This window comes from Solea solea, chromosome 2, assembly GCF_958295425.1.
Source record: "Solea solea chromosome 2, fSolSol10.1, whole genome shotgun sequence".
NCBI classification, from domain to species: domain Eukaryota; kingdom Metazoa; phylum Chordata; class Actinopteri; order Pleuronectiformes; family Soleidae; genus Solea; species Solea solea.
In genome coordinates, this window is record NC_081135.1 from 37,342,816 (window position 1) to 37,368,635 (window position 25,820).

The 25,820-nt window shown below is 40.0% G+C and overlaps 2 protein-coding genes across 3 annotated transcripts; one reads left to right on the forward strand and one right to left on the reverse strand.

The window, feature by feature from the left end:
* The first annotated feature begins 1,663 nt into the window (after positions 1 to 1,663).
* On the forward strand, positions 1,664 to 4,188 carry LOC131455179 (P2X purinoceptor 7-like). Of its 2 annotated transcripts, none has more exons than XR_009239777.1 (3): positions 1,664 to 2,744; positions 3,194 to 3,352; positions 3,476 to 4,188. XR_009239777.1 is itself a non-coding variant. In XM_058622648.1 (3 exons), exons 1-3 carry the CDS (start codon positions 2,700 to 2,702, stop codon positions 3,636 to 3,638), a joined length of 363 nt encoding a protein of 120 aa, XP_058478631.1. In that variant the 5' UTR covers positions 1,664 to 2,699; the 3' UTR covers positions 3,639 to 4,188. The 2 variants fall into 2 exon arrangements, 1 of the variants encoding a protein (XP_058478631.1); XM_058622648.1 differs by having other exon boundaries at positions 3,194 to 3,348.
* On the reverse strand, positions 3,496 to 6,874 carry LOC131455178 (uncharacterized). Its single transcript, XM_058622647.1, has 9 exons — positions 6,552 to 6,874; positions 5,556 to 5,658; positions 5,250 to 5,478; positions 4,893 to 5,163; positions 4,623 to 4,801; positions 4,430 to 4,506; positions 4,245 to 4,340; positions 4,014 to 4,162; positions 3,496 to 3,797 (listed from the first exon to the last, which is right to left on the reverse strand). Exons 1-7 carry the CDS (start codon positions 6,834 to 6,836, stop codon positions 4,333 to 4,335), a joined length of 1,152 nt encoding a protein of 383 aa, XP_058478630.1. The 5' UTR covers positions 6,837 to 6,874; the 3' UTR covers positions 3,496 to 3,797; positions 4,014 to 4,162; positions 4,245 to 4,332.
* Positions 6,875 to 25,820: the final 18,946 nt, after the last annotated feature.

Here is a 25,820-nt window from a genome sequence, read left to right on the forward strand (position 1 = left end):
AGACAGGAGTGTCAGGAATTGTTGGCAAAAAAAACGACTATATTACATTTTTTAGGTGTGAGATGGGATTTGTATGATAGCCATTACCGCAGTTCAAGCCCATTTTCAATTCTGTTAAACCGCAGAGTAACACACAAGAATTATTTCTGTTTATTTATGTTTTGAGTGCTTACTCAGTGACAAGTCACACTCAAAAATAGAAGAACCCATGTTTACCTTTCCAAAAGCTTGGGGGTCCCTTTGTTAAAGACGATAGTGTACCCCTTAGTGAAAGTATATTTTTGTACTAATTTACAATTTAGTATCCTAACAGACATACTGTACCTTTACAATACTGTGGTGCAGAAATATACCCACAGAAAAAACAAGTAAAATTTGGAAGCTTTGGATGTCATCAAGATTGCATCCGTAGGAGAAACTTCCTTTTGCCAGCAGCTGCTGATGTTTGATGCTCAGGATGCTAGATTCAGGTCCACTTTGAGGTTGGTGTGGAAGAACTTGACTGACCCATCAAGCATCTTTGGGATGGACTGGAACAGAGATAGAAACCAGAGATAGAAACCCTTCAAAATCTTGTGGAAAGTCTTCCAAGTAGAGTGGAAGCTGGTAAAGCTGCAAAAGGGGGACCAACTCCATAATAAATTCCTGTATATGGACAGTGGTCCCAATACTTTTGTCCATATAGTTTATTTTACAAGACCTTTAAGAAGCACAACAGGAGACACTCGCATGACCATAAAACTGGCATGTAAGGTGAATCTGAGGATGTAACATTTGTTTTTACTGAGTTTCTGTGAGGTGTTAGATAGTTGGAGGTTTAACTCCTCCACCCCCTGCTGAGTGAGAAGCCTCAGCCGCTGAGCCTTGGTCTTCACATTTCATTTAGTAAATAAAGCAGCCTGGCTGAGAGCTTCTCCTTCACTCCCCCTGCCAAGCTGGGTGGTTGTGTAATGACAGGATGTATGTGTGTGATTACGATCCTTGCTCGGCCAACTACGGCAGGGTTTGACAGAGGGCACCGGGTTTATGTAACGTGGATGCGCACACCCTGTCATCTGTGTCTATGTTTGGCTGCGGATGCTGAGAGCCGTGACTGTGACAGTGACAATGACAGAGGGACGGACGACATGCTCTCGGAGTATGAGGAACATCTGCTGGTCACCGTCCAGCTCAGACATGGAAACAGATGAAACAGTTTGGCAGCTACTGTTGCTGTTTGTGTGCAGCTTCTCTCTGTGTGTATATGGCAACTGTGTAAACATTCCATATGCCACTAGTGAATTTGGATGTGATCAGACTGGTTCAAGACACTGAGATTGAATTTAACGGCAACAAAACAGCAACAAAACATTTCATACAGGTGTGAATGGATGCTGATGCTTGCTAACGTTTCTGAGTAAATGACAAGCTTCCATGTTTCTATGCTTTTCCAGTGATAACAAAAACTGGAAATGTGTCATATTTACATAAGGCAGACAGATAATAACTGCAACCATTTGGAACAGCTGTTTAAGTCTTATGTGCTTTGAACTTTAGACTGTGTTGAGGAACTTTGAAATACATAGTGCAACTTTGAACAGCATTGAAGAACTATAGGCTCCATTAAGAAACTTTGAACTACATTGAGGAAGTTTGGAATGTGTTGGGGTAACTTCAAACTAGTTTAAAGGCGACATCGAATGCTTGTATCACACATATATGTTAGTTATGGAGGTCTACTTACATATATTAACTTGTTTTCATGGTTCAAAACCTTCTAATCGCTGCAAACGAGCCGATCAAAATATCTCCTCACTGACGCTCTCGTCAGCCGCGCTGTTTCAGACCAAAACCACCCCCCCAGAACGTGGACTGTGTTGTGATTGGCCAGCCAACGAGAGCTTTCCCACTTTCCTGTGATTGGCCAGGTACCTGGAAGTGACGTGTTTAGAACGTCAGCTCTCAGATACGCAGCTCTTTTTTTTTTTTTTTTTTTAAACAACTTTATTGAAATACGGTTACATTACAAAAGTGAAGAAATAAACATATTACATTAGTGAACAAACAGAGCAAAAACAGGAGAAATAAAACTTTGCCAGGGTAGCTGATGAGTTATTAAAAAGAGAAAGAAAAGGAAGACCAAACATTGACAGTCTTAATTGCTTTTTTGTTATTAGAGCCAGAAATCAAATAAATCAGATACGCAGCTCTCCCTCTGGCACGATTGATGCTCTGCTCGTCATTATCAAAACATTGTTAAATGGCTGTGTCACGACCCCGCGCCGTAATCCCTTACACATTTGACCCGGAGTCTGACCCAGAGACAGAAGATACTTTCGCAAGTGAAACACCTCCACAACAAAGACTGCTGCAGGACGCCTCAGAATGGTAATGTTTTCTCTGTGTATATTCCCAATACTGTATGTGGTTAATTGTAGGGAGACACTGGTTGAGGCTTGATAACCCGCCCCTCCCCCCACCATTTTTTCTAAGTATAAGCTACAGCAATACCTGTACATGTCTTTTTGTTTTCTATTTAGATTTTATCACTTGCTGTTTGGTGAAACGCTCATTTTAACATTTTGTGTAGATATCTGGTGGGACTGTGATGAAAGTAGTTTTGTTCCCCTGTACGTAATATGAGTAACTGATGAATAGAACTCTTGAATCTATGAAATGTGTTACTGTACTTTTCATACACAATACTGTATCTCTGGACGATGCCCACAGAAGGGGAGAACGTCTGCTGTAGAGAAACACTTAAGGTATCATTTTGCCCATAAGCAATAACTAAGTGTTGTAAAATAATGGATTAGTAAATGTTAGTTTAGATTTATTTTTTTATAAAGCAATGTAGTACAAATTTAACTATTTTCAATCCTGTAATTAGGCCAGTGCCCTATAATGTAGCTCCATTTTCTTTAATCCTGTCTGTAACTATGATTGTACCAACCTTTTTACAGTACATTACATTACATTACATGTCATTTAGCAGACGCTTTTATCCAAAGCGACTTACAATGGAATCAAGTACAATTAGCCAGGGGTGGAATCGAACTTGCGACCATGATGTCTTTCGTACACAAGGTAGGGTCTTAACCACTGAGCCACTCCACCCCACAGTAATAATCCATCACTTTTTTGAGTGATCCAGCTATTTTCACCTAATTACTCTATGCCATTACTGTAACAGTATTGCTCTGCCCCTTTTTAGGTTATCCGAAGAATGAATGAACTTCCGGACACACCAACATGCATGATCTACCATCCAGGCCTGGAGCCTAACTGCTTGAACCCATACACACTGCAGAACATGAACAACATCTACCGGGCAGACTATGGGCCTTTGCGGGGAAGAACAATACACGAGTATGTATGTAACATACAAATAAGAGGCATATTTAAATCATAACACACATAAGTGATAAAAGAATTGTGTCTTAGAAATGTTTAATAAAAAGCATTTAATTTTTTTACATTTCTATCCACTTTCCAGTCGCTACCGGCATTTAGCATACCGCAGCTTTGTCAGCTGGTGCTGGGGATATTTGGGACGACGTGTACGAGTTGTCATCTCGTCGTGTGTCGTGTGCCGGATACGCCAGGAGTTTCCTGATCTGGCTGGACAATATGTTGGCTTCCGCCCACCCCTTGACTGAAGCGGGTCACGTGTGAGGCAATGACTTCCTCCTTTGAGGGTCTGTCATACTGGGCTGACAGGGTCTCTGGGATGGCGATCTTCCTCATGTCCTCAGCGAAAGACTCTGGGTCCTCCATCACCTCCTCGAACACCAGCCTCATCAATTCAGCCACATAGTCTTTAAAATGTAACAGAGCCATGTAACCATGACATTACATTCAGACAGTAATTTCTTTACTGTGTCATTACATTTTCAGCTATTTAAATTTAAATGTGTTATTTGTTGTGTTAGGTGTTAATTTAAGTTAATAAGAAAGAAAAAAAAGCCAAAAAAAGTTTGTCAGTATTTGTAAAACATTTTATTCAATGTAAATAAAACATTTTAGTGACTTACTGTACGTGGGGTCTGTTTTGACCGGCTTTGCGGTGGGTTCTCCCTTCTTGGCCTTCGAATACGACACTCTGTAGACAGCTTGGCCTAAAGCTGTTGTTGCCTGCTCACGGCTGGAATTTTCGTTGTGATGCATGGATGCAAGGTACAACCTATGTAATATAAAGATTCCAATCAATGAGACAGTCTTGTTTTGATTTTTAGTTCCAACGGTTATGATGTCCACTTTGCCACCTTCTCTGGGCCCGATGTTGAGGACGTTGCACTGTAGTACAGACTTCGTCGTAGTCCCTCCTTTTCCATGTGGTAGCTACCACCCACTTCATTGCTCTGTTGAGAGAATTGCAAACACAAAGTAGAAGCAACAAATTAAAAACATATCTTTCTTCAAAGTAAAATGTCACGAGAATCCTACACACCTGAACTAGCTGGAGGTCCAAAATTTTGTTGCTGTCCATGTGCATCAAGGAATAGCTCCCAAATTTTGCAGAGTGCCCTGAAGTAAACAGAACAATATGAATTCATTTCTTGAAAAAAACTAGTGATTGATATTTTTTTTATGTTTACAAGTGGTATTTATGATTTTGATGATGGTCTGATTTTTTTCATTACCTGGAGAATCTGCACGCATGTCTCCTGCAACTTGAACTTTCCCCCCCCGGTTTCAATGTGGAGAAAAGGACCTGCTGGTCACTCTTCCACTTGTGGACGATTGCAGGTTCCAGGTATTTCCTTGCATGTTTCCGGAAGGTGTCATAATGAGAAATCTGGAGCTGCAAGGCGCGGCATAGCTAACATAACAATAATACAAACAGTGTTTAGTAATTGTTTATTGGTCGAAAGTGTCATATGATTTGGACGACAAAACATTAATAGTAATACCTTTTCCAGCTGGATGAAGGATGCACCAGTGAAATATGTAGCAGCAGATAACTGTACATTGCCAACTGGGGTGTTCTTAATCATGGGCTGACTTTGCCACTTCCTGGAGTAGTTGCATTTTGGACACGTTTGATGAAATGCAACATACGTGCCCTTCTGTTGCTGCTGCACTTCGCAATTTCTCTTGCACACTGGACATGTGTCAAAAAGCTCCCTCAGGCAGGACTCAAATACAATGTATTTTTTATCCATGTATACAGCACTTTCCGTCCTACAAATGTAACAAGACAAAAAGCATTTAGCCTCACTTCTTTGATCTGAAGTGACATGCCTAGTGAACTTGAAGTCAGTACTTACAACATTGTTGAATCATGTGTTGTTAGGGATCCGCCAGGAGTAAAGGTTGGGTCATTTGGGTCAACTTGTGATTCTGGTGAGGTGAATCCCTCTTCCTCCTCTGACTCAACACGTGCTCTTTTTTGTGGTCCAAACCCTGGCACCTTTATAGGTGTGGATGAAAACATGTACTCCGGCAGTGTGGTTTGTGTGCCAGCAGTCTCATGTGACAACACTGGTGTCTGGGTCCCTATGGAGTAGATACAATGTGTGAACATTTCATGCTCTTCAATAATTTGGTTCTTATGAAATTTCAATTCTACTTACTTTGGCTGTGCACGTGTGCTTTCAAGGTCCCAATTGACAGTTGAGTGGCACATGTTCTCACACTTGGAGCTTCTGTTTGTGTGCCCGTGTGGATAAAACGATCCTGGTATGGAAAATAGTAAAGGTTAAAACAATAATACAGATCATGCTCAAAAGACTGGCTTTCTACTTCATTAACTTTCCTGAATCTGCCCCAATTCGACTATAACTTGTTCCCTACTTTAACATAAACACACGTTTCCAACACCGCCTGAATAACGTTGTGTTTACAAGTGAGAGAGACACATGCACGCAATTGAAACGAGCGAACACGGTCCCAAACTTCTACAGCGATTAGCCTGCTTAGCTCTGTGCTCCCCGGATAGTCACCCAAAATACAGCCGTGTTTATCGGCATGGAGAGACGCATACACGCAACTGAAACGAGCGAACACGGTCCCAAACTTCTACAGCGATTAGCCTGCTTAGCTCTGTGCTCCCCGGTTAGTCACCCACAATACAGCCGTGTTTACCGGCATGGAGAGACGCATACACGCAATTGAAACGAGCGAACACGGTCCCAAACTTCTACAGCGATTAGCCTGCTTAGCTCTGTGCTCCCCGGTTAGTCACCCAAAATACAACCGTGTTTACCGGCATGGAGAGACGCATACACGCAACTGAAACGAGCGAACACGGTCCCAAACTTCTACAGCGATTAGCCTGCTTAGCTCTGTGCTCCCCGGTTAGTCACCCACAATACAGCCGTGTTTACCGGCATGGAGAGACGCATACACGCAATTGAAACGAGCGAACACGGTCCCAAACTTCTACAGCGATAAGCCTGCTTAGCTCTGTGCTCCCCGGTTAGTCACCCACAATACAGCCGTGTTTACCATACCCATACACGCAATTGAAACACGAGCGAACGCGTGTAGCTTAGCATGTAGCCGGCTATCGCTAATGCTAAACGGCAGAACGAGCACACAAAGACAGTATTACTGTTTGAAATACTTACTTGTGCTGCAGGTAATCCAGCATGTATTGTAGGTACTGCTCCTTCTTTGAGGCGAAGTGTGGTGCTGTGCCCTGCTTTGTATTGCGCGAAGTTTGTGTAACAATCCTCCGTGAAGTGGTTGCCACATACATGGAGAATTTTGGGAAATGTAGCAGGCACATTCCCATCAGAAATGAACAATATCCACTGAGCTTTTGTTTGCTCATTGGTGGGGAGCTTGTGGAGCGTCTGTCCTTGTTTACTACAACCCAGAACAGAGCAAACTGATCTTTTTTTCGAAGACATGTTCTCAACCGATATGCTCAGCAGCTATAACGAGACTAGTTCTTCTTCTGCGGTTGAATTTACGCAACCGGATGTGCCCGGAGTAGTGCCCGCACCAGGAGGAGCTACGGTGGTGAGAGGAGTGTTGAGGATTTCTGATGACATCATCAGCTTCGGGAAGTGCAGATCCGCTTGGCAGAGCCCAGGACAACAATACAACACTATTTTCTCAGCAGTGGCTGAACTGTTTGTTCTGAAACTTCAGGGTTTCATAAACGAGGTAATGACGCAGATACACACACAAACGCAGCGTTAATTGGAGCTTCCGGTCTTTGTCGCCTTTAAGGAAGTTTGAACAGCATTGAGGAACCTTGGGCTGCAGTGAGGAACTTTGGACTGTGTTGAGGAACTTTGAACTACTTTGAGGAGCTTTGTACAGCACTGAGGAACCTTGGGCTGCAGTGAGAAACTTTGGTTCATGTTGAGGAACTTTGGGCTGCATTGAAGAACTTTGGGCCATGGTGAGAAACTTTGGGCTGCATTGAGGAACTTTGAACGTCATTGAGGAACTTTGAACGTCATTGAGGAGCTTTGAGCTGCGTCAAGGAACTTTTAACTGCATTAAGGAACTTAAAAAATGAGTATTAAAGAAGAACTGTGCTGAAGAAAAAGATGAATGAGAATGAAGGACAGCCTTGATTTGTGTGAAAGAGCTTCAAGCAGTGATTGTGGACTTTGGGAAGAAAGTGGAATCTGAAACTTTTTGAGTGTACAGTCAAACTCCAATCTGTCGTCTTGCTTTACAAGCTTAATGTTGCTGTTGCCTCTGTCTGTCTTGACATAAAATGAATCACTTTGTATGAGCAAGAGTAGAACTGATAGAATTAATGAACAGTATGTGCACTTATTTGATAAATAATTTGAATCATTGTTTATATTTAAAAAGTCATGCAATACAGTTTTAATATGTCTGGTCCTAATTTGCTGCTGTGTTAACAGTGTATAATACATACAGTATGGTGATGTTTTGCAGGGTTGTTTTTGAGATGATGTGTCTTAGTGAGGCAGCACAATAAAAAACACACTTCTCCATGACTAATCGCAGCAGTTCACCCTTGGTGCACAAATGCCTGAGCTGAGAACAGAACATGCAGTGAAGTTCTGCATGAGGGACACTGTCAAATTAGATTAGATGAGTTTAGATTGAACTTTATTGTTAGTGAAAAGTGCAAAAATTGTACAATGAAATGAAATCACATAAAAATAGTGCAGGTTAATGGAGTAGAAAAATGCATCTATCCATCTACCCATCTATCTATCTAGAAATAGCTTGATCTATTTAACTAGCTAACAGCCCTTTGAAAAAATTAGGTTCTGTCTCATTAAGACCAGATTTTGGTCTCCATGAGGACTACTGGTCCTGACAAGGTCAGTGTTTATGCCAGAAAGTGTCCAAAAAGGTAGCAAATACAAGCACACACAAATAGCGCTATAAAAATGCCATGAGGAATTCTTGTATGTCACAGTTCTGCTAATACTATGTTATATTTGTTGATTACAAGTGCAGAAGGAACATCTGTGGTGAAGCTGAGGAGAGCAGGAAGAGAGAGGACAGTCAACACCCCAAACACGATTCCTCTTATTATCACAGACACACAAACACGTTTATGGCCCACAATGAGACAGAACGTGGAGTTCTTCTGGTGGTTAAATGCAACGTGACACGTGTTATTGTTGATGAGCTGCGGAACAGGGTAAACAAACTAATAAATGTCATGATGCATCACTCCCCGAGACATTGTGCAATCTATTTTTCAATTAATTATTGGGTTTTATTTAATTAGCTCAGTGTTGGTAATTTATTTACGACATCCGACACAGAGGAATCCGATTCACCCAATCCTCAACAGTATGTGCAAAGATATACACTCAGTGTGTGATATATAATGTTAAAATGAGCATAATCTGACTGAGATTGAATTAAATGAGAGGTCTCAAACTCATGGCCACCCCCCCCATTCAATTAATATAAAGTAGTAATGAACTATTTAATGTTCCATAACAAGACACTTTAATTTTGAAATTCTGTGAAACATCACCATCATAACATCAGCCTGGTACCACACTGTTCTTCTCTCTTTTGTTGTGCTTGAATGATGATGTTCTGTGGCTGCTGAGCTCATCACAGAGGCTCCGACAGACACATCAGTGATTCACACAGAATGAGTCACGACTTAAATCATCACACAATGTTCGCGTCTGTCACTGCTGCAGAATCAGTGGCACAACTTTAATAATACTGCTGCTGTGGTACATTTTATTTATTGAATTCAATGTGCTCTTTCTATGTGGCTTCATTATTTTGTTTGTACAAAATAATGTTTTGTAAGTGGATTCATACAAAATATTTCCAATAAAGACCAATGGATAAAGACCTCCAATGGATTACATGCGGCCCACCATTTAATATCATGTTATAATGAAATCTCTTTCTTGTAAACACAGCAAAGGTGAGAGAATATACACAGAATACTAAATATGTATTTATCAGTAATTATATAGTAGTATTTATGTTTTTCTTAAGTCTGTAATTTTACATTACATTGTCATCTGCTTAGTTACTTTTAAAATCATAATTTGCTACTGAGTAGGCCTACAATTTGATATCCAGACCTCTCAAGTTTGGAGAAGTGACCACTGTGCAGAATAGAGCAGGACAGCAGAGAGTGACGGACGATGTGCCACCGCAGTAATGGCACACAAACGGCTCGCCGGATTCATCTATGTAATCAAAATACAGCGCACAAAACACTAACTAGCTATCTAGCTTGATACTGTATACTAGCATACTGTATATGTTCTGGTAATTTAAAATCTATAATGTTAATTATAGATAATTTATCATTTTACCTTTCTATAGTCTTCTTGTTAATATCTTTCTATATTGTACATACACATGTGGAAATGCATGTTTATTATTCATTTCCTTTATCTTTACTGTCTTTGCTGCTTTGACAATGCAAATTTCCCCACTGTGGGACTAATTAAAGACTATCTTATTTTATCATAAAATACTTGTGTCCTGGTGGCTGAAAGTTGCATATAGCATCTTTAAAAACACAGAAAAATTTATTTCCTAATAATTTTCTTAGAAGAAAATTAGTGTTTACTTTGAAAATACTCTACACGGAATCTTCTTTGATGCTTTTCTGAGTGTTCTTTAAAGAAATGTTGTGATGTTCCTGTCAGCAGGTACAAAAAAAAACAACAAAATCTTGCTACACTCCACTAATCTGACGGCTATTTTTGTACCGCTGGGTTTCCTGCTGAAGTCTGGGATTGTGGTTTTTTACTGATTAGTGGCTTGGAGACGTGTATATATATAACTATATACTTCAGAAACACACCCAAAATACAGGCCTCTCTGCAGAAGCAGTGAGTGAGGCGGGGGTGGAGAAACAGAGAGAGAGGGAGAAAATAAAGTCAACAACATACTGTTAATGTTTCTGCAATGATTGGATTCACAGGAGTCCTGACAGAGAAAAAAAGTCACTTCACGATGTGCTTGAATGATACCGTATGTGACTCGCCACAGGATCACAACGACCTCAGGCCATAAACATGTTGTAAAAACATTCAAGGCCTGAAGGTGGCGCTGCAGTGTGACTAGTATGAAGAACACGTTTGGCACTTCCTAAAATGACAAAACCCATCGTACAGTATTGATTTATTGTTTCCCATTGGCTTCAAACCATCCTGAATTTAGCTTTGTAAGTTATTTAAAGCTCAGGTTTTGACTTAGGGAATTTACTTCATTTACAACATAATATTATTTTTAAATGTTTATTCTATTGTATATTTGAATATAAATGTGTTATAAATGGGTCTATTACATGGATGTCCATCAAGTGTGAGTAATACAGTGTAATACAGTATTTATTCATGGGAATGAATAATACAGTAATATACAGTGTTCAAAAAGGAAAAAGACTGCAAAGTAGTAGTATTATTACTACTTTGCAATGTAAATACTGTAAATACTGCTCAACACAACATGATATATTGTAAAGTAAGTCACTGTACCACTACTACTGTAAAGTTACAGTAATATTGTAAAGTGAGAGTAAATTATTATTATTTAATGTATACTATATTATCATTATACAAACTTCTGCAGTCTAGTTATGACCCTGACAACTATTTTTTCCAAGTAAAACTTTGATTTAAGGAGCAAAAAGAAAACAATCCTTGTTGGAAAAGAAGAGGCTCTAACACTAGAAATGAAACCCAGTGTTTAGTTTTCACTGCTTTGATATATCTTAAATTTAAGTTTAAATGTATAAAGAGAATAAAGGTGTCAGAAGATGCTGCAGACATCACTCAACTCATCCATGTTGAGAGCAACACTTTCAGCGTCAGACTGAATCTCAAAGGAAACCATGAACCGTCTCTTAGTATATATTTTTTTCTAATGTGGGATAAAAATCTCTGCAGGGTCGAGGTTCTGAGCGCAATATCTGAAATGTGTTTGTCATCTTATCTCTAATTTTGTTATTATTTTCTCCGAACTGAGAACGTCAACAGAAACCGCTCTGAAATGAGAACCACATGGACTGAGTTTCCACTGTAACTCGTGAAGATCAACAGCTCACAGCGAGGAAGGGAGAGGACAAAGAGACAGACTAGATCACCAAATGTCTTATGTCTTAAAAGTCCATACAATATCAGATTATATCTTTACAGTTTACAGATTTGGAGGTGTCATGTGTTGCATCAAACACCAATAAAGTGTGGGTGTTATCCTCACTGTTAAAGGTATAGTTGATCATGCAGTCCTTAGTTCTCGACTGAAATCTTATATAGGTATTCAAGATACTGCACTTGAGTGGTTTACCTCTAATTTGACTAACAGTTACTCTGTTATGGTAGGTAATGTCTCTCCTTTCTCCTGTGGAGTTCCACAGGGTTGTATTCTGGGCCCTATTCTATTTTCATTAGGGGCTATAGTAACTGACCCACAAATCTACCTGCCAGTGAAAGACAGAAAGTGGAGGTGATGCCCTGAATTCTCTGGGTAACTGACATTTTTACATTATTAATATAATTATATTTTGTATATGTGTATATATATATATATATATATATATATATATATGTAATAACCATTTAACCAGGAATAAAAACTCTATGAGAAATTTTCTTTTGCAAGAGTGTATACAAATATACATAAACTACTTAAAATATACAGAGTGTCATATAAAATCACACAATCAGCAAATTATTCAATAAATCAATAAAGTGTTTGATTCTATCCTGTATAATCTCTATTTTACCAATGCTTGGTGTTGGTTGACAGCAGTGTAAAACGATTTTATTCTTTGCTTATGAAGCCATTAATGGCTTTGCTACATCTTATTTGGCGAATATTTTAATTTGAAAATGAAAACAGCAGTGTGTTGCGGTCATCTGGTCAACAGCTACTGGCAGAGGCAGAGATGAGCAGTTGTCCACTAATCAGCCAGTGGTTTAATCACCAGTTAGTATTTTTGAACTCCAAATATAGCTGGTCGTTTATTACAGGGATATTAACTATGTTTAAAACGACCATTCATTTCCCAGTACAAGTACATGTTCTCCTTCATTTTCTTACCAAATCATGAAAGTTTGTGATAGCAACTAGTTCAACCCTCCGTAGTCAACAACACTTTAGTTTCAGTTAACTTGACCTAGTAAGCTAGAAAGAGACTCAACATGTGACTTACACATGAGGACTTTTTTTATGGCCTTCAAACCTACTCATTATTTACCCATAAATTGTTGACTCTCTACATCACGAATGCAGACACATTGTTTCTTTTCATTACTCATGCCCCGCCTTAGTTTCAACCCAGTCTACTTTATTACACTGATGGGAACTGCTCCCTACAGTTGCCCTGAAGGTCAGTACACTAAGACATTGTAATGTCCAATCACTTGTTTGTGATTGGACATTTAGTTTTGTGTAATATTGCATTGTTTTGTATAATTTTGCAGTGTTTTCTGAAATGCTGTAGTGTTTTCTGAAATACTGTAGCCTTTTCTGAAATGCAGTAGCTGTTTCTGAAACGTAGCGTTTCTTGAAAAGCTGTAGTGTTTTCTGAAATGTAGCATTTTCTGAAATGTTGTAGTGTTTCCTGTAATGTTGTAGTGTTGCTTCCTCGCTATGTATCCTGTGTTAAAATGTGCAAAAAATGTTTCAATCTGAACTGAAACTCGTCACTTTAAAAACACATAACCTCAGACTACATTGTTTCTGACAGAAAGAAATGGTCACTCTCAGTTTAAGAACCAGCACAGCATTATAGTTCATAAAATCAGTGTAACAGGGCTGGGGCTTATATTTGCACAGCTCCTCTATCATAATGTTTACCTACACTGGTTTGAGAATGGGGTCAATCCTGATACAGCTGCCTGGCATGTTTAACGTATGAGTCACTCGGTGAGTAACATGTATTTTCTTTTGCAGCTGAATCTCAGAATGCGTGAATAGCCTGCAGTAAATGTCATATTAACCTGATGCCTCCTGTACAGCTCTGTTATCTCTCTGTAACTTTGTTTTTATTATGTTGTCATGCTCATACCCATAACGTGGCCTTTATTTTGGTGGAGTTCAGTATTTTCCTGAAACAGCAAAGGTGAGGTCTTAGCTTGACAAACAGAAAAAGAAATGAATCCTCACTGTCCAAGCTTTCTTACATGATTGTTGAGAGATATTGAGACTGTGAGCTTGCCTTTCATAATCAAGGAAATTACAAATTCTAAACAAGTTTTGCACCTTAGGCTTTAGTAGCTTCCATAGCTAGCTAGCTAGATAATGAACTAAGAAATAGCTTAATACCTAGCAGCTAGATAGGTAGAAAGATTAAAAACTGAGAAATAGTTTGATAGCTAGCAGCTACATAGCTAGCTAGATAATAAACTGAGAAATAGCTTGATAGATAGATAAAGAGAGTCAAACAAAGCACATTCAAATATTCAAATATTTTATATACTGTCATTGGTAAGTATCAATTGTTCGATTGAAAAACTTTTTGGTTAAAAACAAAAAACCCAAAACAACAACTATTTTTGGCTTTGAGTAAACGTTCAGTTGGAGGCGCTGGACATTTTGAGCATGACTGATACCAAAGCATTTTGTTCTGAGAGTTTCTTTGAAGCCGATGGGTCATGGAATATTGCCGAGTACAACCAGAGCTTTACGCCACTGCAGGGGGATTCAGCTGAGAGCCCGGTGGGATTGTCTTGGTCCAGTTTGGTGCCGGGAAGCTCTGCTCTTCATTCCCCTGAAACTCTGTCCAGATCTGTGCTTTTTCATTGCCTGTGTGTGAGGTTTGTCCTCTGGATGCCACATTGAAGAAATACTGCCCTAATCTGGAGTGAGTCAGCGTGAATGAATGCACTTTAATTACAGGCGTTAGGCACAGCATCCTAATTTGGAGAGCACAAGTAAATGTGGGTAACGTATGTGTGTGATAGTATGTGTGTGAGCTTAGAGAGCGCGGATCAAACTGTTCCAAATGAGAGTAAATAGTTCTTACTGTATATAAAAACCTTTTGGGGAGTGAAGCCATTCATTCTTTCTACAGGCCACTCAGTGCAGAATATGAATAAATAACGCAAACACATACACGCCGTCAGTGCCGTGATGGACGAGCCAGGTGATTGTGTTTGTGACCATATTTGGTTCAGGATGACTCGCTCTCCTCCCCCAATAAACCAGATTATAAAGTACATTCTGGCCACAACTGCATTGTCTTCCTCACTTATGTGTGTGTGTGGAGTTAGTAAACCACATATTTTTCCACTGGAACGCAGCATGTCGGTCAGTTTTACACCATGTTTTATGATTACCAAAGCAAATACTGTCAGGAATGTGGAACAAATGTGACTATTGATCCCCGATGAGAAATTCTCTGCTTTTCTTGCGGTCAGCTTTTGACCAGCAGCAGCAGCAGAAATTGCTCTTTGGCTGGCAGCGTTTTTTTGTTGTTGTTTTTTAACCCTGCTCAAGGGCACTTCAGCAGAGTGGAGCCATTTTAAAATCCAGCTGTCTTAAGTCAAAATCACAATGTGTGACCACAAAGCCAACTGCTCAACCTCAAATTAAGTTAATTTAAAGGGGCTATTGTAAGAAATGTATCATATTAAGTCTTAAAATTACCATGATGTGTCATTAGAGATTGAGGAAATTGAGGTTTTGGTTTGGTGTTTTGGTCTGTTGCTCCAACCCTCGCTGCCTACCCAATAAGGTAGTCTGTAGAACTTTGATACCCAGGTTGCCAGCAGAGTTGAACACAGCGAGCTGCAGCTATGGGATGGAAAATATGAATGTTACCAAACATAAAAAGCCTCACTGACCCTCTAAAAAACCATCAAATTGGCATTGCAGTACCTGATTTAAACACAGCCGAGTCTGCCAGCAATTTGATTTCGCTCTGCAGACACATCTGGCAAGGACAACGTTTTGGCCAACATCAGAATCTCCTAAAAAAGGGGAACCAATCACAACCAGGTCTTTCCCCTTAGCATCAGTAGAGGCGGATTCAACACAATGACGACAGACAAGTGACATCTAGCAGCTTTTGAATACATCCAACATGGCGGCTACCGAGGAGCATCTTATGATTCGGCTGTTGGTTCCATTTTAAGTGACTTGCTCCACGGAGTTCCCTTGGGCAAAAGTCACTAGGCGCCATTAGTAGATAGCCATTGCTCCTAGAAAACTGCAACAAGCACATTTGTTGACACACTTTTCGTTGCTCTGCAATCAAACTTCGTTCTGGCAATTGGTCTATCCAATTTGGTACAGAGGCATTTTGATTTGGAAATGGGAGGTGACTACACCCTTTCCAGACTCCTTTCCAGCTACTGTTGTACATAAGTTATATCCCCTCAAGTTTTCTTTTAATGGTTTCAATCATCCATCCTTCGTTTACACTGCTTGTCCCTTTGAGGGAAGCTGGAAACTGGACAAGAGGCCCTTTACACTGAGCCGTTGCCAGCCTTTCACTGGGCCAAGAAACGGAGACAAACGACCATTTGTACTCAACCAAACTGACACATCAAAAATTCTATTGATTTAAAACCTGATACAAACCTTACAGTTCAACGTTTAGTTCCTTTACAAATTCCCCACTGTCCACTAATTCTAATTACTCAAATAACTACACAAAGGACCTACCAATACACAAAGGACTGCTACCCCTTGAGGGATACCAACCACCATATATATCTACACAGGTATATACTTTATTCAAATGGCTTTTCTAACACAACCCTCCCATTTATCTGGGTTTGGGACTAGAGAGTCCAATTAACAATGAGCAATGGGGATTGGGGTCTTTGCCCAGGGCTTTCCTAGCCCTTGACCTGGTGTGGATTCAAACATGTAACCCTCTGATTACAAGCCCAATTCCGTTCCGCTTGACTGCGGACTGCCCCAGATACCAACACCATACACAATACACCTACATTCAATTCAGACAAGACTTATATAATTCTATTCTGGTCTGGTCAGGTCAGGTTTCTTAAATAAAGCACATTTGTAGATCATTACATTTGCAGTATATATTTCTGTAACGTTAGCTGAGCAAATGATGGGAGGACATAATTGCTCTCATTCTAGGTAATTAAGATTCTCCCGTTTACTTAACCCCAATCTTGTTTGGATTGTCAGAGGGACTTGGATTACCTGAAAAGGAATCCAGGAAGACATAAGGAGAACAGGCAAATGTCACACAGAAAGTCTTGGTTTGGTTCTCCCCAGATGCTTTTTTAAGGAAATGATTGGCTGAGTTGAGGAGCTGATTATAAACTACGATAAATACAGTTTTGGCTTGGTCTTTAGAGGTTTCTGTGGAGAGATACATCACTGAGTCAACGTTTCAACAAACTATCCGAGTACCATCATCAATAACTACGCTTAATTACTTCCATCTCAGCGTGTCTGAGACACAGAATTTCAGCACTGAGCTCAATGTGATTTAATTACAGGCCACAGTGTCATGGTTATGATACATCACCAAAGCAGTTGTTGGTTTTGGATGGTACGTCTGTTTTTGAATACATTATATCACTGGATGTACAGAACCGCCAAGCTCTCGCCATCATTTCTCTCCCAAAGTGGAAAAGTTCACAAGTTTTTTAGGATGGTCTTCCAAAAACAATTACCTCGCACTTGGAAATCCCATCCTGCGAGAGGCGTGTGCCTCTCCTCACATGCGGCACTCGCTACAAATTAACCTGTTTACACTGAGATTACGTCTAAGTCAGTCACTTAGCTTAGATAAGATCTCAGATGTATCACTTTCCTGGGGCTCACGGGCAGAATATTCTGGGCGTGTTGCGCGCTGTGTGCTGTCATGGAGATTTACGAAGAATAGCTCTTAATGTGTGAATAAAACTATTACAATGTAACAACGTGCAGATCCTGGAAGAACACATATCTTTGACTTTATTGGCTTGTCAGAACTGTCTATATGACAGTTTAGGGCAGCGGTTCGTAAAGGATCCAACTCTCGGACCTACATTTGTCTAAAGTTGTCAAACTGCTACCCAAATTTTGGAAACCACTCAAGTTTAAAACTGTGTATCTACTATAAATACAACCAAATGTCACGTTAAAACCATTGTCAAATGAGATCACACAGTACTGATTGAGCCTGATATGACTTTGAGAACTGTGACACAGCAAGACCAAAAATCATCAGAAAGCCATGAAACTTTAAGTTGCAACCACAATTTTTGAGCCACTCAAATTTAAAATTGTCACCAAGTTAAGAAAACCCACATTTAATGTATTGTACTTTCAGTATGCCATGTTTACAAATGGTCAACTTAGAAGTAACGTCTAAGATGATGGACAGTTGTCATGAGTAGATCACGAAAGCCCATCCTACAAAAATAAAAGTATACATTTTTATTTTTCCAAATCACACTCATCTGCAACCCACTCAAAGTTGCCCAGTGACCCACCTTTTTTGCTTGCCACCCACCATTTGACAAAGCCTGGTCAGAAGTGGGAGCTCTCTCTCTCTCACACTCTCTGATGTTCATGTAGATTCTCAATCATTTAAGTCATTGATATCCAAAACAACTGAATTTGGCTTCTTCAGTTCTAAAGGTTTGTGGTGAAACCCAGATTTCCACAAACCTTCAGAAGTCAGAAGTCTTCAAGATGTTCCTGAAGATGTCCTGTTACCCTAACTCGTAAAGATGACTATGTAATGGTTGACCGAGAACTTCATTGGCAAAGTTTCTCAATCCTGGTCCTGGGGACCCACTGCCCTACATGTTTCAGATGTTTCCATGCTCCAGCACACCTGATTCAAATGGTCAGCTCATCAGCAATCCTGATAACGACCCAGTCATTTTAATCAGGTGTGGTTGGAAACCTCCCCAGGCCCAGGATTGAGAAATGCTGAAACAAAACTGAACCACAATTCAAATCAAATCTTAGCTCTGAACTTAACTAGTTCCTCAAAAACCTCAAAAATGTTTGGTCTCCATGAGAACTACTGGTCCTGACAAGGTCAGGATTGATACCAGAAGAGCTTCTAAAGAGGTAACACGCACACACACACACACACACACACACACACACACACACACTGCTGAAGGCAAACCTACTTATCCAGGTGTGTGATCAGTACATACATCAAATTCCATTTCCTCTTTCTTTACTGAAACTTTGCCTTTGATGAGCAGCTTCTCTTTAACCTTTGCCTCAGGTTTTTAAACTCATTTCAAATCAGTCACACAGACACTTCGTCATGTTTTGGAAATGTATCAGTGACATGTGTGCAAGCCCCCCCCCAAAAAAGTAACACATCTCAAGAATATTTGAACGTTCAGTTGGAATCTTACACAAACTCTGGGCTAGACACTTAACCCCACGTTGCTCTTGATGGTCTGTGCCAGCAGTGTTTGAATATGTTTGAAAGACACGCGCTGGAAAAAGTGCTGCACATAATCCACTGTATGAATGAGTGAATGATAGAAACTATATTTCAGTGGTCATCAAGACACACTTAATATTCTTGGAATGTTCAGCCATACTACAAACATTTGCAGCTTTTATTTAAACTCTCTTGCTGTGGTGCTTCCTCCAGTCAATGACATGAAAACAAACCACTTCCTGTGTGCAGCATTCGAAAAACACTGCTAAACTGAGACACAGAGAGTCATGTAGTCAAGCAGAAAGGCTTAAATCTGATTGAATGGAGATGGAATGGCTCGTGTTTCAGATGGTTTCTTCCAAAAAGTACGTACATTTGGTAAAAGTTGAAGTCACGTTTTTACTAAGTGAGTGAGTGTGTGAGAGTCTGAGGGAGTGAGTGAGTTGTCTTTCAAACTGGAAGGTTGTGGGTTCAATTCCTGGCTCTGCTCATCTACATGTGTCCTTGAGCAAAGACACTTAACCCCATGTTGATGCGTGTGAATGAGTGAATGGGTGAAAACTGTTGTGTAAAGCAGCTCATCAAGACTAGACCAAGATTTAATTTGGCAGTAACAAAGGTAGTGCAGGAAAAGTAAAAGTTGCTAGAAGTATAAATAACAAAGAACTGGGGGAAACCTTCTTTTTGAAAAGTTACCAAACGTTGATGAAATTACTGAATACTTGTATGAATCCCATTTCTCTCACTGTCAGTTGCTGCAGCAGAAGAACCATAAAAAAAGATATAATTTCCAGTGAAAGAAGCCTCTCGTGTTCCCTCTCGCTTTTCTCTCTTTTTTTGGGCAATAAAATAATGTCCACTTCTAATATAATTGATGTTATAGCAGCAATATTTATGCGAGTCTCTTCCTCCCTCGCAGAGCACTGATTGGTCCAAACCGTTGTGGTTTGGCCACAGGCGAACACTTGAAGACGGATCATGGCTCGTAAAATATTTAGCTGCCTCTTGAGGGTCATTTTTTCTTTTCTTTCCCTTTTTTTGGTTTTCTGTTGATCTCTCCATCCGTCATTCATGGGCTCAGAGCTTGAAAACTGTAACACTTGGATTATATTTTTGTATTTGCAACTTTGCTCAGGACTAAATTGACACAAAAATTGAAGAAACTTAACCTTTGACAGAGCATGAATGTGACTCTTTAAACGCGGCTGCAGCTCTGTGGCGTCCACTCATCCAGAGAGAGATAGAGACATTTTCTGACTCATTTGCTTTGACACTTTATTGGACACGGCTCAGTAAGAAAACCAGCTGTTTATTAATGGCCAACATGGACCTGTGAACACTGCGGCGCTGCCAAAAACAACCGTGTCTCCTCCCCACGGCTGCTAAACACAGCTTTACTTTTGAAATGATGCTTTGTTATCTTTCACATTCTTGTTCCTTGGTTGTTTGTTTTTAATTTAGCCCTCAGCTCCCAGTTAAGGCCGGTGTAATGGAATACTTTCCCTCCTGATAATAAGCGGTAATACTGTCAAACTCACCACACTAGGTGAGGTTACACAAGCACAGATCAATGAGACTTAAAAACAAAAATCTATTTCTTCTCTGAGTTTATTAATATTTTGCAGGATCAGGATTCAACACAGTTGTTAACCCTTTAACACCGAGCGTATCGCAGACGACGTGTTTGCGCAAGCGCACTTTGCATAACCCATAACCGTTATTACACCGTTAAGTAGTTGCAGTTCAAATCCAACGTGGTTATTACAGGAATTACTGAAATCGATACTAATATATTTTAAGCCTTCTGTTTTTTGGTATACTTCTGCACACAGCGCGCAGGCTGGAACCGTGCGCAAAGACCGCGTGGACAGCGCATGCGCAAACTGAACTCGGCCACCGCTGTAGGTGGAGTAATTAGCCTCGCTCATCAAGCAGAAAAAACTTGACAACAGAAGAAGTCATCGCCGAGGAAACAACGCTATGGATCCGAAAGATGAGAGGCTGAAGTTCTTCCTCTCTCGACAGAAGTAATTGCACTGGATTGGACAATTTTGTCCATGCAGCACAATCAACTGAGACATTTTTATTGTACCTTTTACTGTGTGCAGCTCACCTGTCCTCGTCTGACTGGGAATCCATGTTTCATATTTAAACTCTGACAACCCTTGCTCTTAATTTAAAGCCCCCTGAGAGGAAATAAATCCAGATCCTCATCTCTGCAATAAATATCCTGGGATTTTAGAAATAGGTTGGGGGGGGGGGGGGGGTCAGATGTAGGTCTCTGGAACTGTTTGTGTGCATGTGAGGTTTTGTGTGCAGGTGTGGTTGTTGTTGCTCTTTTACAGATAACCTACATGTCTGTTTTGGGAGACATGTAAGTTATCTCTGGTGTTAAAAAATGTGAGTGTGAGATTAGTCTCAAATGAGCTCAGGCTAAGAGCTAAAACATCTCCAAAAACAACACCAGCTTTATGCTTTCCTCAAATCTGATAAATCCTGCACTTATCTCAAAATAACACACTGCATCAGCGCGTATCTTCTTCAGTCATCACTGTGTCAACACTGTCACGTGTCGTACGTCAGCTCTGTGAATGACTAAGGCTCTGGGACATTAAATGTTAGGGGTTAGATTCAGAATAGTGCTTTTTTTAAAAAAAACACAAATCTGTGTATTTTACCAGCTAATGCTTGAATTAAATCTAAATAAAAATGTCAAACAATGCACAAAGGCATCAGTGTATTGAAGTATGAATATTTACAATGAATCTCAATAACTAGAGGATAATTGGTCAAATTTCAGGCCACTAGCTACTAAGAGTGACTAGCTACTAGTAACCAATCATCTAACCAACAACCAACCAGCCAGCCAACCAATCATCTAACCAACAACCGTCTGACCAACCAACCACAACCAACCATCAATCAACCAACCAACTAAAACGAGAAGATAATTCATCAGATTTCAGGTCACTAGCTACTGAGAGCTACTTAGCTACTAGATGCTATAGCTACTAGCTGTGTCCAGGGTCAAAAACATGGAGGAACATGAGGTATGACAACGGAAAAGACACATGCTAGCCCAAATATTACTACTACTATTACTTCTACTTTCAATAATATTACATTAACATTACATTACATTACAGATCCAATCCAGTTTTATCTTTAAAGCACTTTTAAAAACTACATGGTTGGCTATACACCAACAATAAAATCTGTAAAAGAAAGTAACACATCTAAAGATGTAAAATATGTAAAAGAAAATAAAAGATATTGAAAATAATAAAAAACAAATTGCAATTAGAGTTAGGTCAAATCTTTCCCTGACTTTTCTTTGCGTCTGGTGATGAAAGTCTGCTTTAACCTGTTTTCAAACCTGTGTTGTTTTCTTCCACATAAAGAAACACATGTACTGAGTTACAGTCTATGCAGCAGCAGCAGTAGCTCTGCCTCAGACAGGAGGATTACCTCCTATTTGTCAAGAGCTTCCCAATAATTGCACCTGGCATGAAACACACATTCTTCAGCTATTACACCTGTGTGTTGGCTCACGTGTGGATTTTGTAAAGTCTGTGGAATCCAAAACGGAAGCATGTGTAATCCACAGGAAATCGATGGAGGTATTATACACACATCACCTTCACTTTTTTTCTTCTGAACTTGCAAAACTGGCTGAATAAAAGTCAAAATGCAGGTAGAGCCTGTACAAGGTCACATTTATTTTTTTCAAAAATTATTCTGTGATCAGAAAAGAGTTTAACTGTCAGACTGATCTGTGACTTGTAGCTGTCTGAATTCTGGTAGTGAGTCCAAGCAAGCAATCATCTAACCAACCAACCAATCAACAACCAATTATCTAACTAACCAATCACCAAACATCTAACCAACCAATCATCCAACCAACCAACTAATCACCAACTAATCACCAAACATCAAACCAACCAATCATCTAACCAATCAACCAATCACCAACCAATTATCTAACCAATCACCAAACATCCAACCAACCAACCAACAAATCACCAACCAATTATCTAACCAACCAACTAATCCCCAAACATCCAACCAACCAACCATTCACCAAACATCCAGCCAACCAATCATCTAACCAACAACCAACCAAACATCCAACCAACCAATCATCTAACCAACAACCAACCAGCCAGCCAACCAATCATCTAACCAACAACCATCTGACCAACCAACCACAATCAACCAACCAACAAGTTATTTACTGGAATTGTATATTAGAAAATAAAAAATATGAATATAAAGTTATTTTTGGTGTCAGCACATAGTTAAATAACAGTGTAATCAGTAACTTTACTGACCTTTGATGGACATGTTTTGATCAGTGAGATTATGATAAAGTTAATGTAGAGACAGGATTGTACATTTGTGGTTTGTGGACTTCCTGTTTTATTTTGTATTGGTACTTTCTGGTTTTATTTTGTAGTTCCTCCTAGTTTACTTTGACTTCCTGTATCCTGTGCTGTTTTCCCTCCTCTGTGATTGTTTGCTCCACCCTGAAGTGATTCACCTGAGGTCAATTATGTCTTTGCAGGTTCATTCCCAGTTTGTTCTGCAACATTCTCTGGTTCTGGTTCCTGTTCCTGTTCCTGCTCGCTGCGTTCTCAGGTATTTGTGACTTTTCTCTGTTTTACTCTCTCCCGATTTACTTTGCATGTTTGACTCTTTTTGTTTCACAGATCGTTACAGACTCATGCACACACACACAATCAATTACTCCTCCTTCATTAACGTCCCCTCCCCGCTCTCTGTCCTCCTTTATCTGCAGCATGTGCAGTGTGACTCACGTTTAACCGTTTGTCCTGCATTTGACAGTGACACATTAGTAACCGCGCAACCTTCGTCTCTCCAAAGTCAATTCTCTTAAACGCAACAAAGCAATTATCATCATTAACGTGTCGTCTTCCCACTGAGCTGTTTGTCACTGACATTTAAAACGTCTGAAGCTAAATTTAAACGGCAGAGGGACGAGAAACTGACAGCTTTCTTGATGTGTGTTGTACAAACTCTCTGTATGTATCTGTGAGTGAACGGTTCATTTTCAGAACATACTTCCCAGAGCTGTGGTCAAATATGATGCGAGGTCAGAGCCAAATCCCACAGATTTATGATTCAAAATTCTCATTACAGTCGACATAAAGCATCGTAGACTAACACACTTAGCGGAGGAGACAGAGGTGGAGAGAATAGATAAACACTGACAGAGAGAGATGGCGAGGGTTTGTGGAGAGGTCAGGAGATGAATCATAGGCTGACATCCAGTCAGTCTTTGAACGTCCTGGACCTGGAGCCTGAATAAAAACATCCGCTGTCACTCACTGCCTCTGTCTCTGACAGAGATCTTTCTGGAAAGCATTTCTTTATAAAGAAGAGGAGTTCTGTTGGTTGATGAAGTGATTCGTTCGAGTGTGATAAGAAAAGGTGGTAATGGTTTGACAGTTTGATGAATTTTGGCAAATTTTTCCCGGAGATTTACGCTTCATTTATGTTGATTCCAGCACGTAGAAACACTTTAAAACATCACCCTGGTTTGTCTGGAGAGACCTGCACAGCAGTGATACAGTGTGTATGGACCATGTATAGTCTTATAAATGCAGATCTTTTATTTTAAATCACGTTTGAATCAGCGTGGAAGACCGCCGCCCACTGGCTTCAGCTGGAAAACTTGAAGAGATACTTGTGCCTCTGTTTATGTTGCATCCAAACAAACTGGGAAACTGGTTTACTGGAAAAATATTGTATCACATTTCTTCTAATGGGAAAGTCCAAATAAAACTATCAATTTGACATAGTTACATAATCCGAGAGTGGGCTGAGAAGTTCACCAATGACGCAATCATGGAATTTGACCAAATTTGGTTCACTTTTCAACCTGAAGCCCTCATCGGGATTGTCCAAAAAGTCCCTAAACAGCAGATATGTCCACTACCTTTTTGTCTCTGGCTCAAAGTGATGGCCCAACACTCATCCTGGTTCGGGAAACATTCAAGAAAACCAGATGGATCTGCTGCAGAATGTGCCAAGTTCTCCTGAGACATCAGGGGTCAAAATCTGTGGCACCCAATGATACAGATACCTTCAACGCGCCAAGTTCCTTGTGCAGAATCTTCTTCTACTCCTTCATGGGAGATGTTTACAACGTTGACGATCTGATTACTAGTCAAACATCTGTCCTTCATCGCCTTGTGGTGGACACCATCAATTTTTCTTGGGTGGTGGCTGTGGCAGGATGTCCAGACCTTGGGTCTTCTCCGTAACCCTTCTTGAATTCACCTGCCCACTAGATAAAGTTGATAAAGCTGAAGCATTATCGACCACATCAGCATGAATGTCCTTTTAGGGTTAATGTCTCCAGAACAAAGTCCTCAATTAGCTATCAAATGCGGGTTTATCTGGAAGGAAACAGTGCCGTTGGTATCATGAAAAGTTGAATTTATTGGATGTGAAGATTCATGGCTCTGGCATGACTCCTTCTTCGTCAGCCGGTGAACTCTTCAGCCCACCCTCGTACACAGTTTAACATAAAACATGTGTGCAGTGGATCCAGTCTTCAGCAGCAACATCACGTGCAGTAGGGTGTTTTTACATAATCCCGTGTCTGGTGTCATAAATTCCCCCTATGGAGAAATCAATAAAAATTTACATCTTATCTTATCTTAAGTCAACACTGACTCACAAAAATTATGTTTCCACTCAACGAGAACTGCATTCTCCCAAGTTATGATTTGTAAGACACATATTTTCGACTCAGCAGAACACACTTCCACACCAGGAAACGGTTATTATCTTTTCTGGTGGTTAAAAACGATCACGTTGACATGCATCACAATTAAGAATGCTGTTTTAATGTGAGGGAACACTCATAATTGTTGTATTTAATCTATTTCTATAGTTTTTGTTCTTCCTGGTGTTCAGTCACTGTTTACTATTAATTACCTTTAATTTTATCACCTGTGCTGCTACACTATTGCAAATGTCTTCATATAATAGAGGATAATAGCGGAATTCTACCTTTTGTCCATGTATTCTGTAGTAATAG

Bases quoted from the DNA above. Each gene is read 5' to 3' on its own strand.
- LOC131455179 (XM_058622648.1), top strand. From the start codon at position 2,700: ATGCCCACAGAAGGGGAGAACGTCTGCTGTAGAGAAACACTTAAG. The intron at 2,745-3,193 runs GTATCATTTTGC...GCCCCTTTTTAG, and splicing joins GCTGTAGAGAAACACTTAAG to GTTATCCGAAGAATGAATGA. The intron at 3,349-3,475 runs GTATGTATGTAA...TCCACTTTCCAG, and splicing joins CGGGGAAGAACAATACACGA to TCGCTACCGGCATTTAGCAT.
- LOC131455178 (XM_058622647.1), bottom strand. From the start codon at position 6,836: ATGTCTTCGAAAAAAAGATCAGTTTGCTCTGTTCTGGGTTGTAGTAAA. The intron at 5,479-5,555 runs GTAAGTAGAATT...TCTACTCCATAG, and splicing joins AGCACACGTGCACAGCCAAA to GGACCCAGACACCAGTGTTG. The intron at 4,802-4,892 runs GTATTACTATTA...TTGTTATGTTAG, and splicing joins CCTTCATCCAGCTGGAAAAG to CTATGCCGCGCCTTGCAGCT.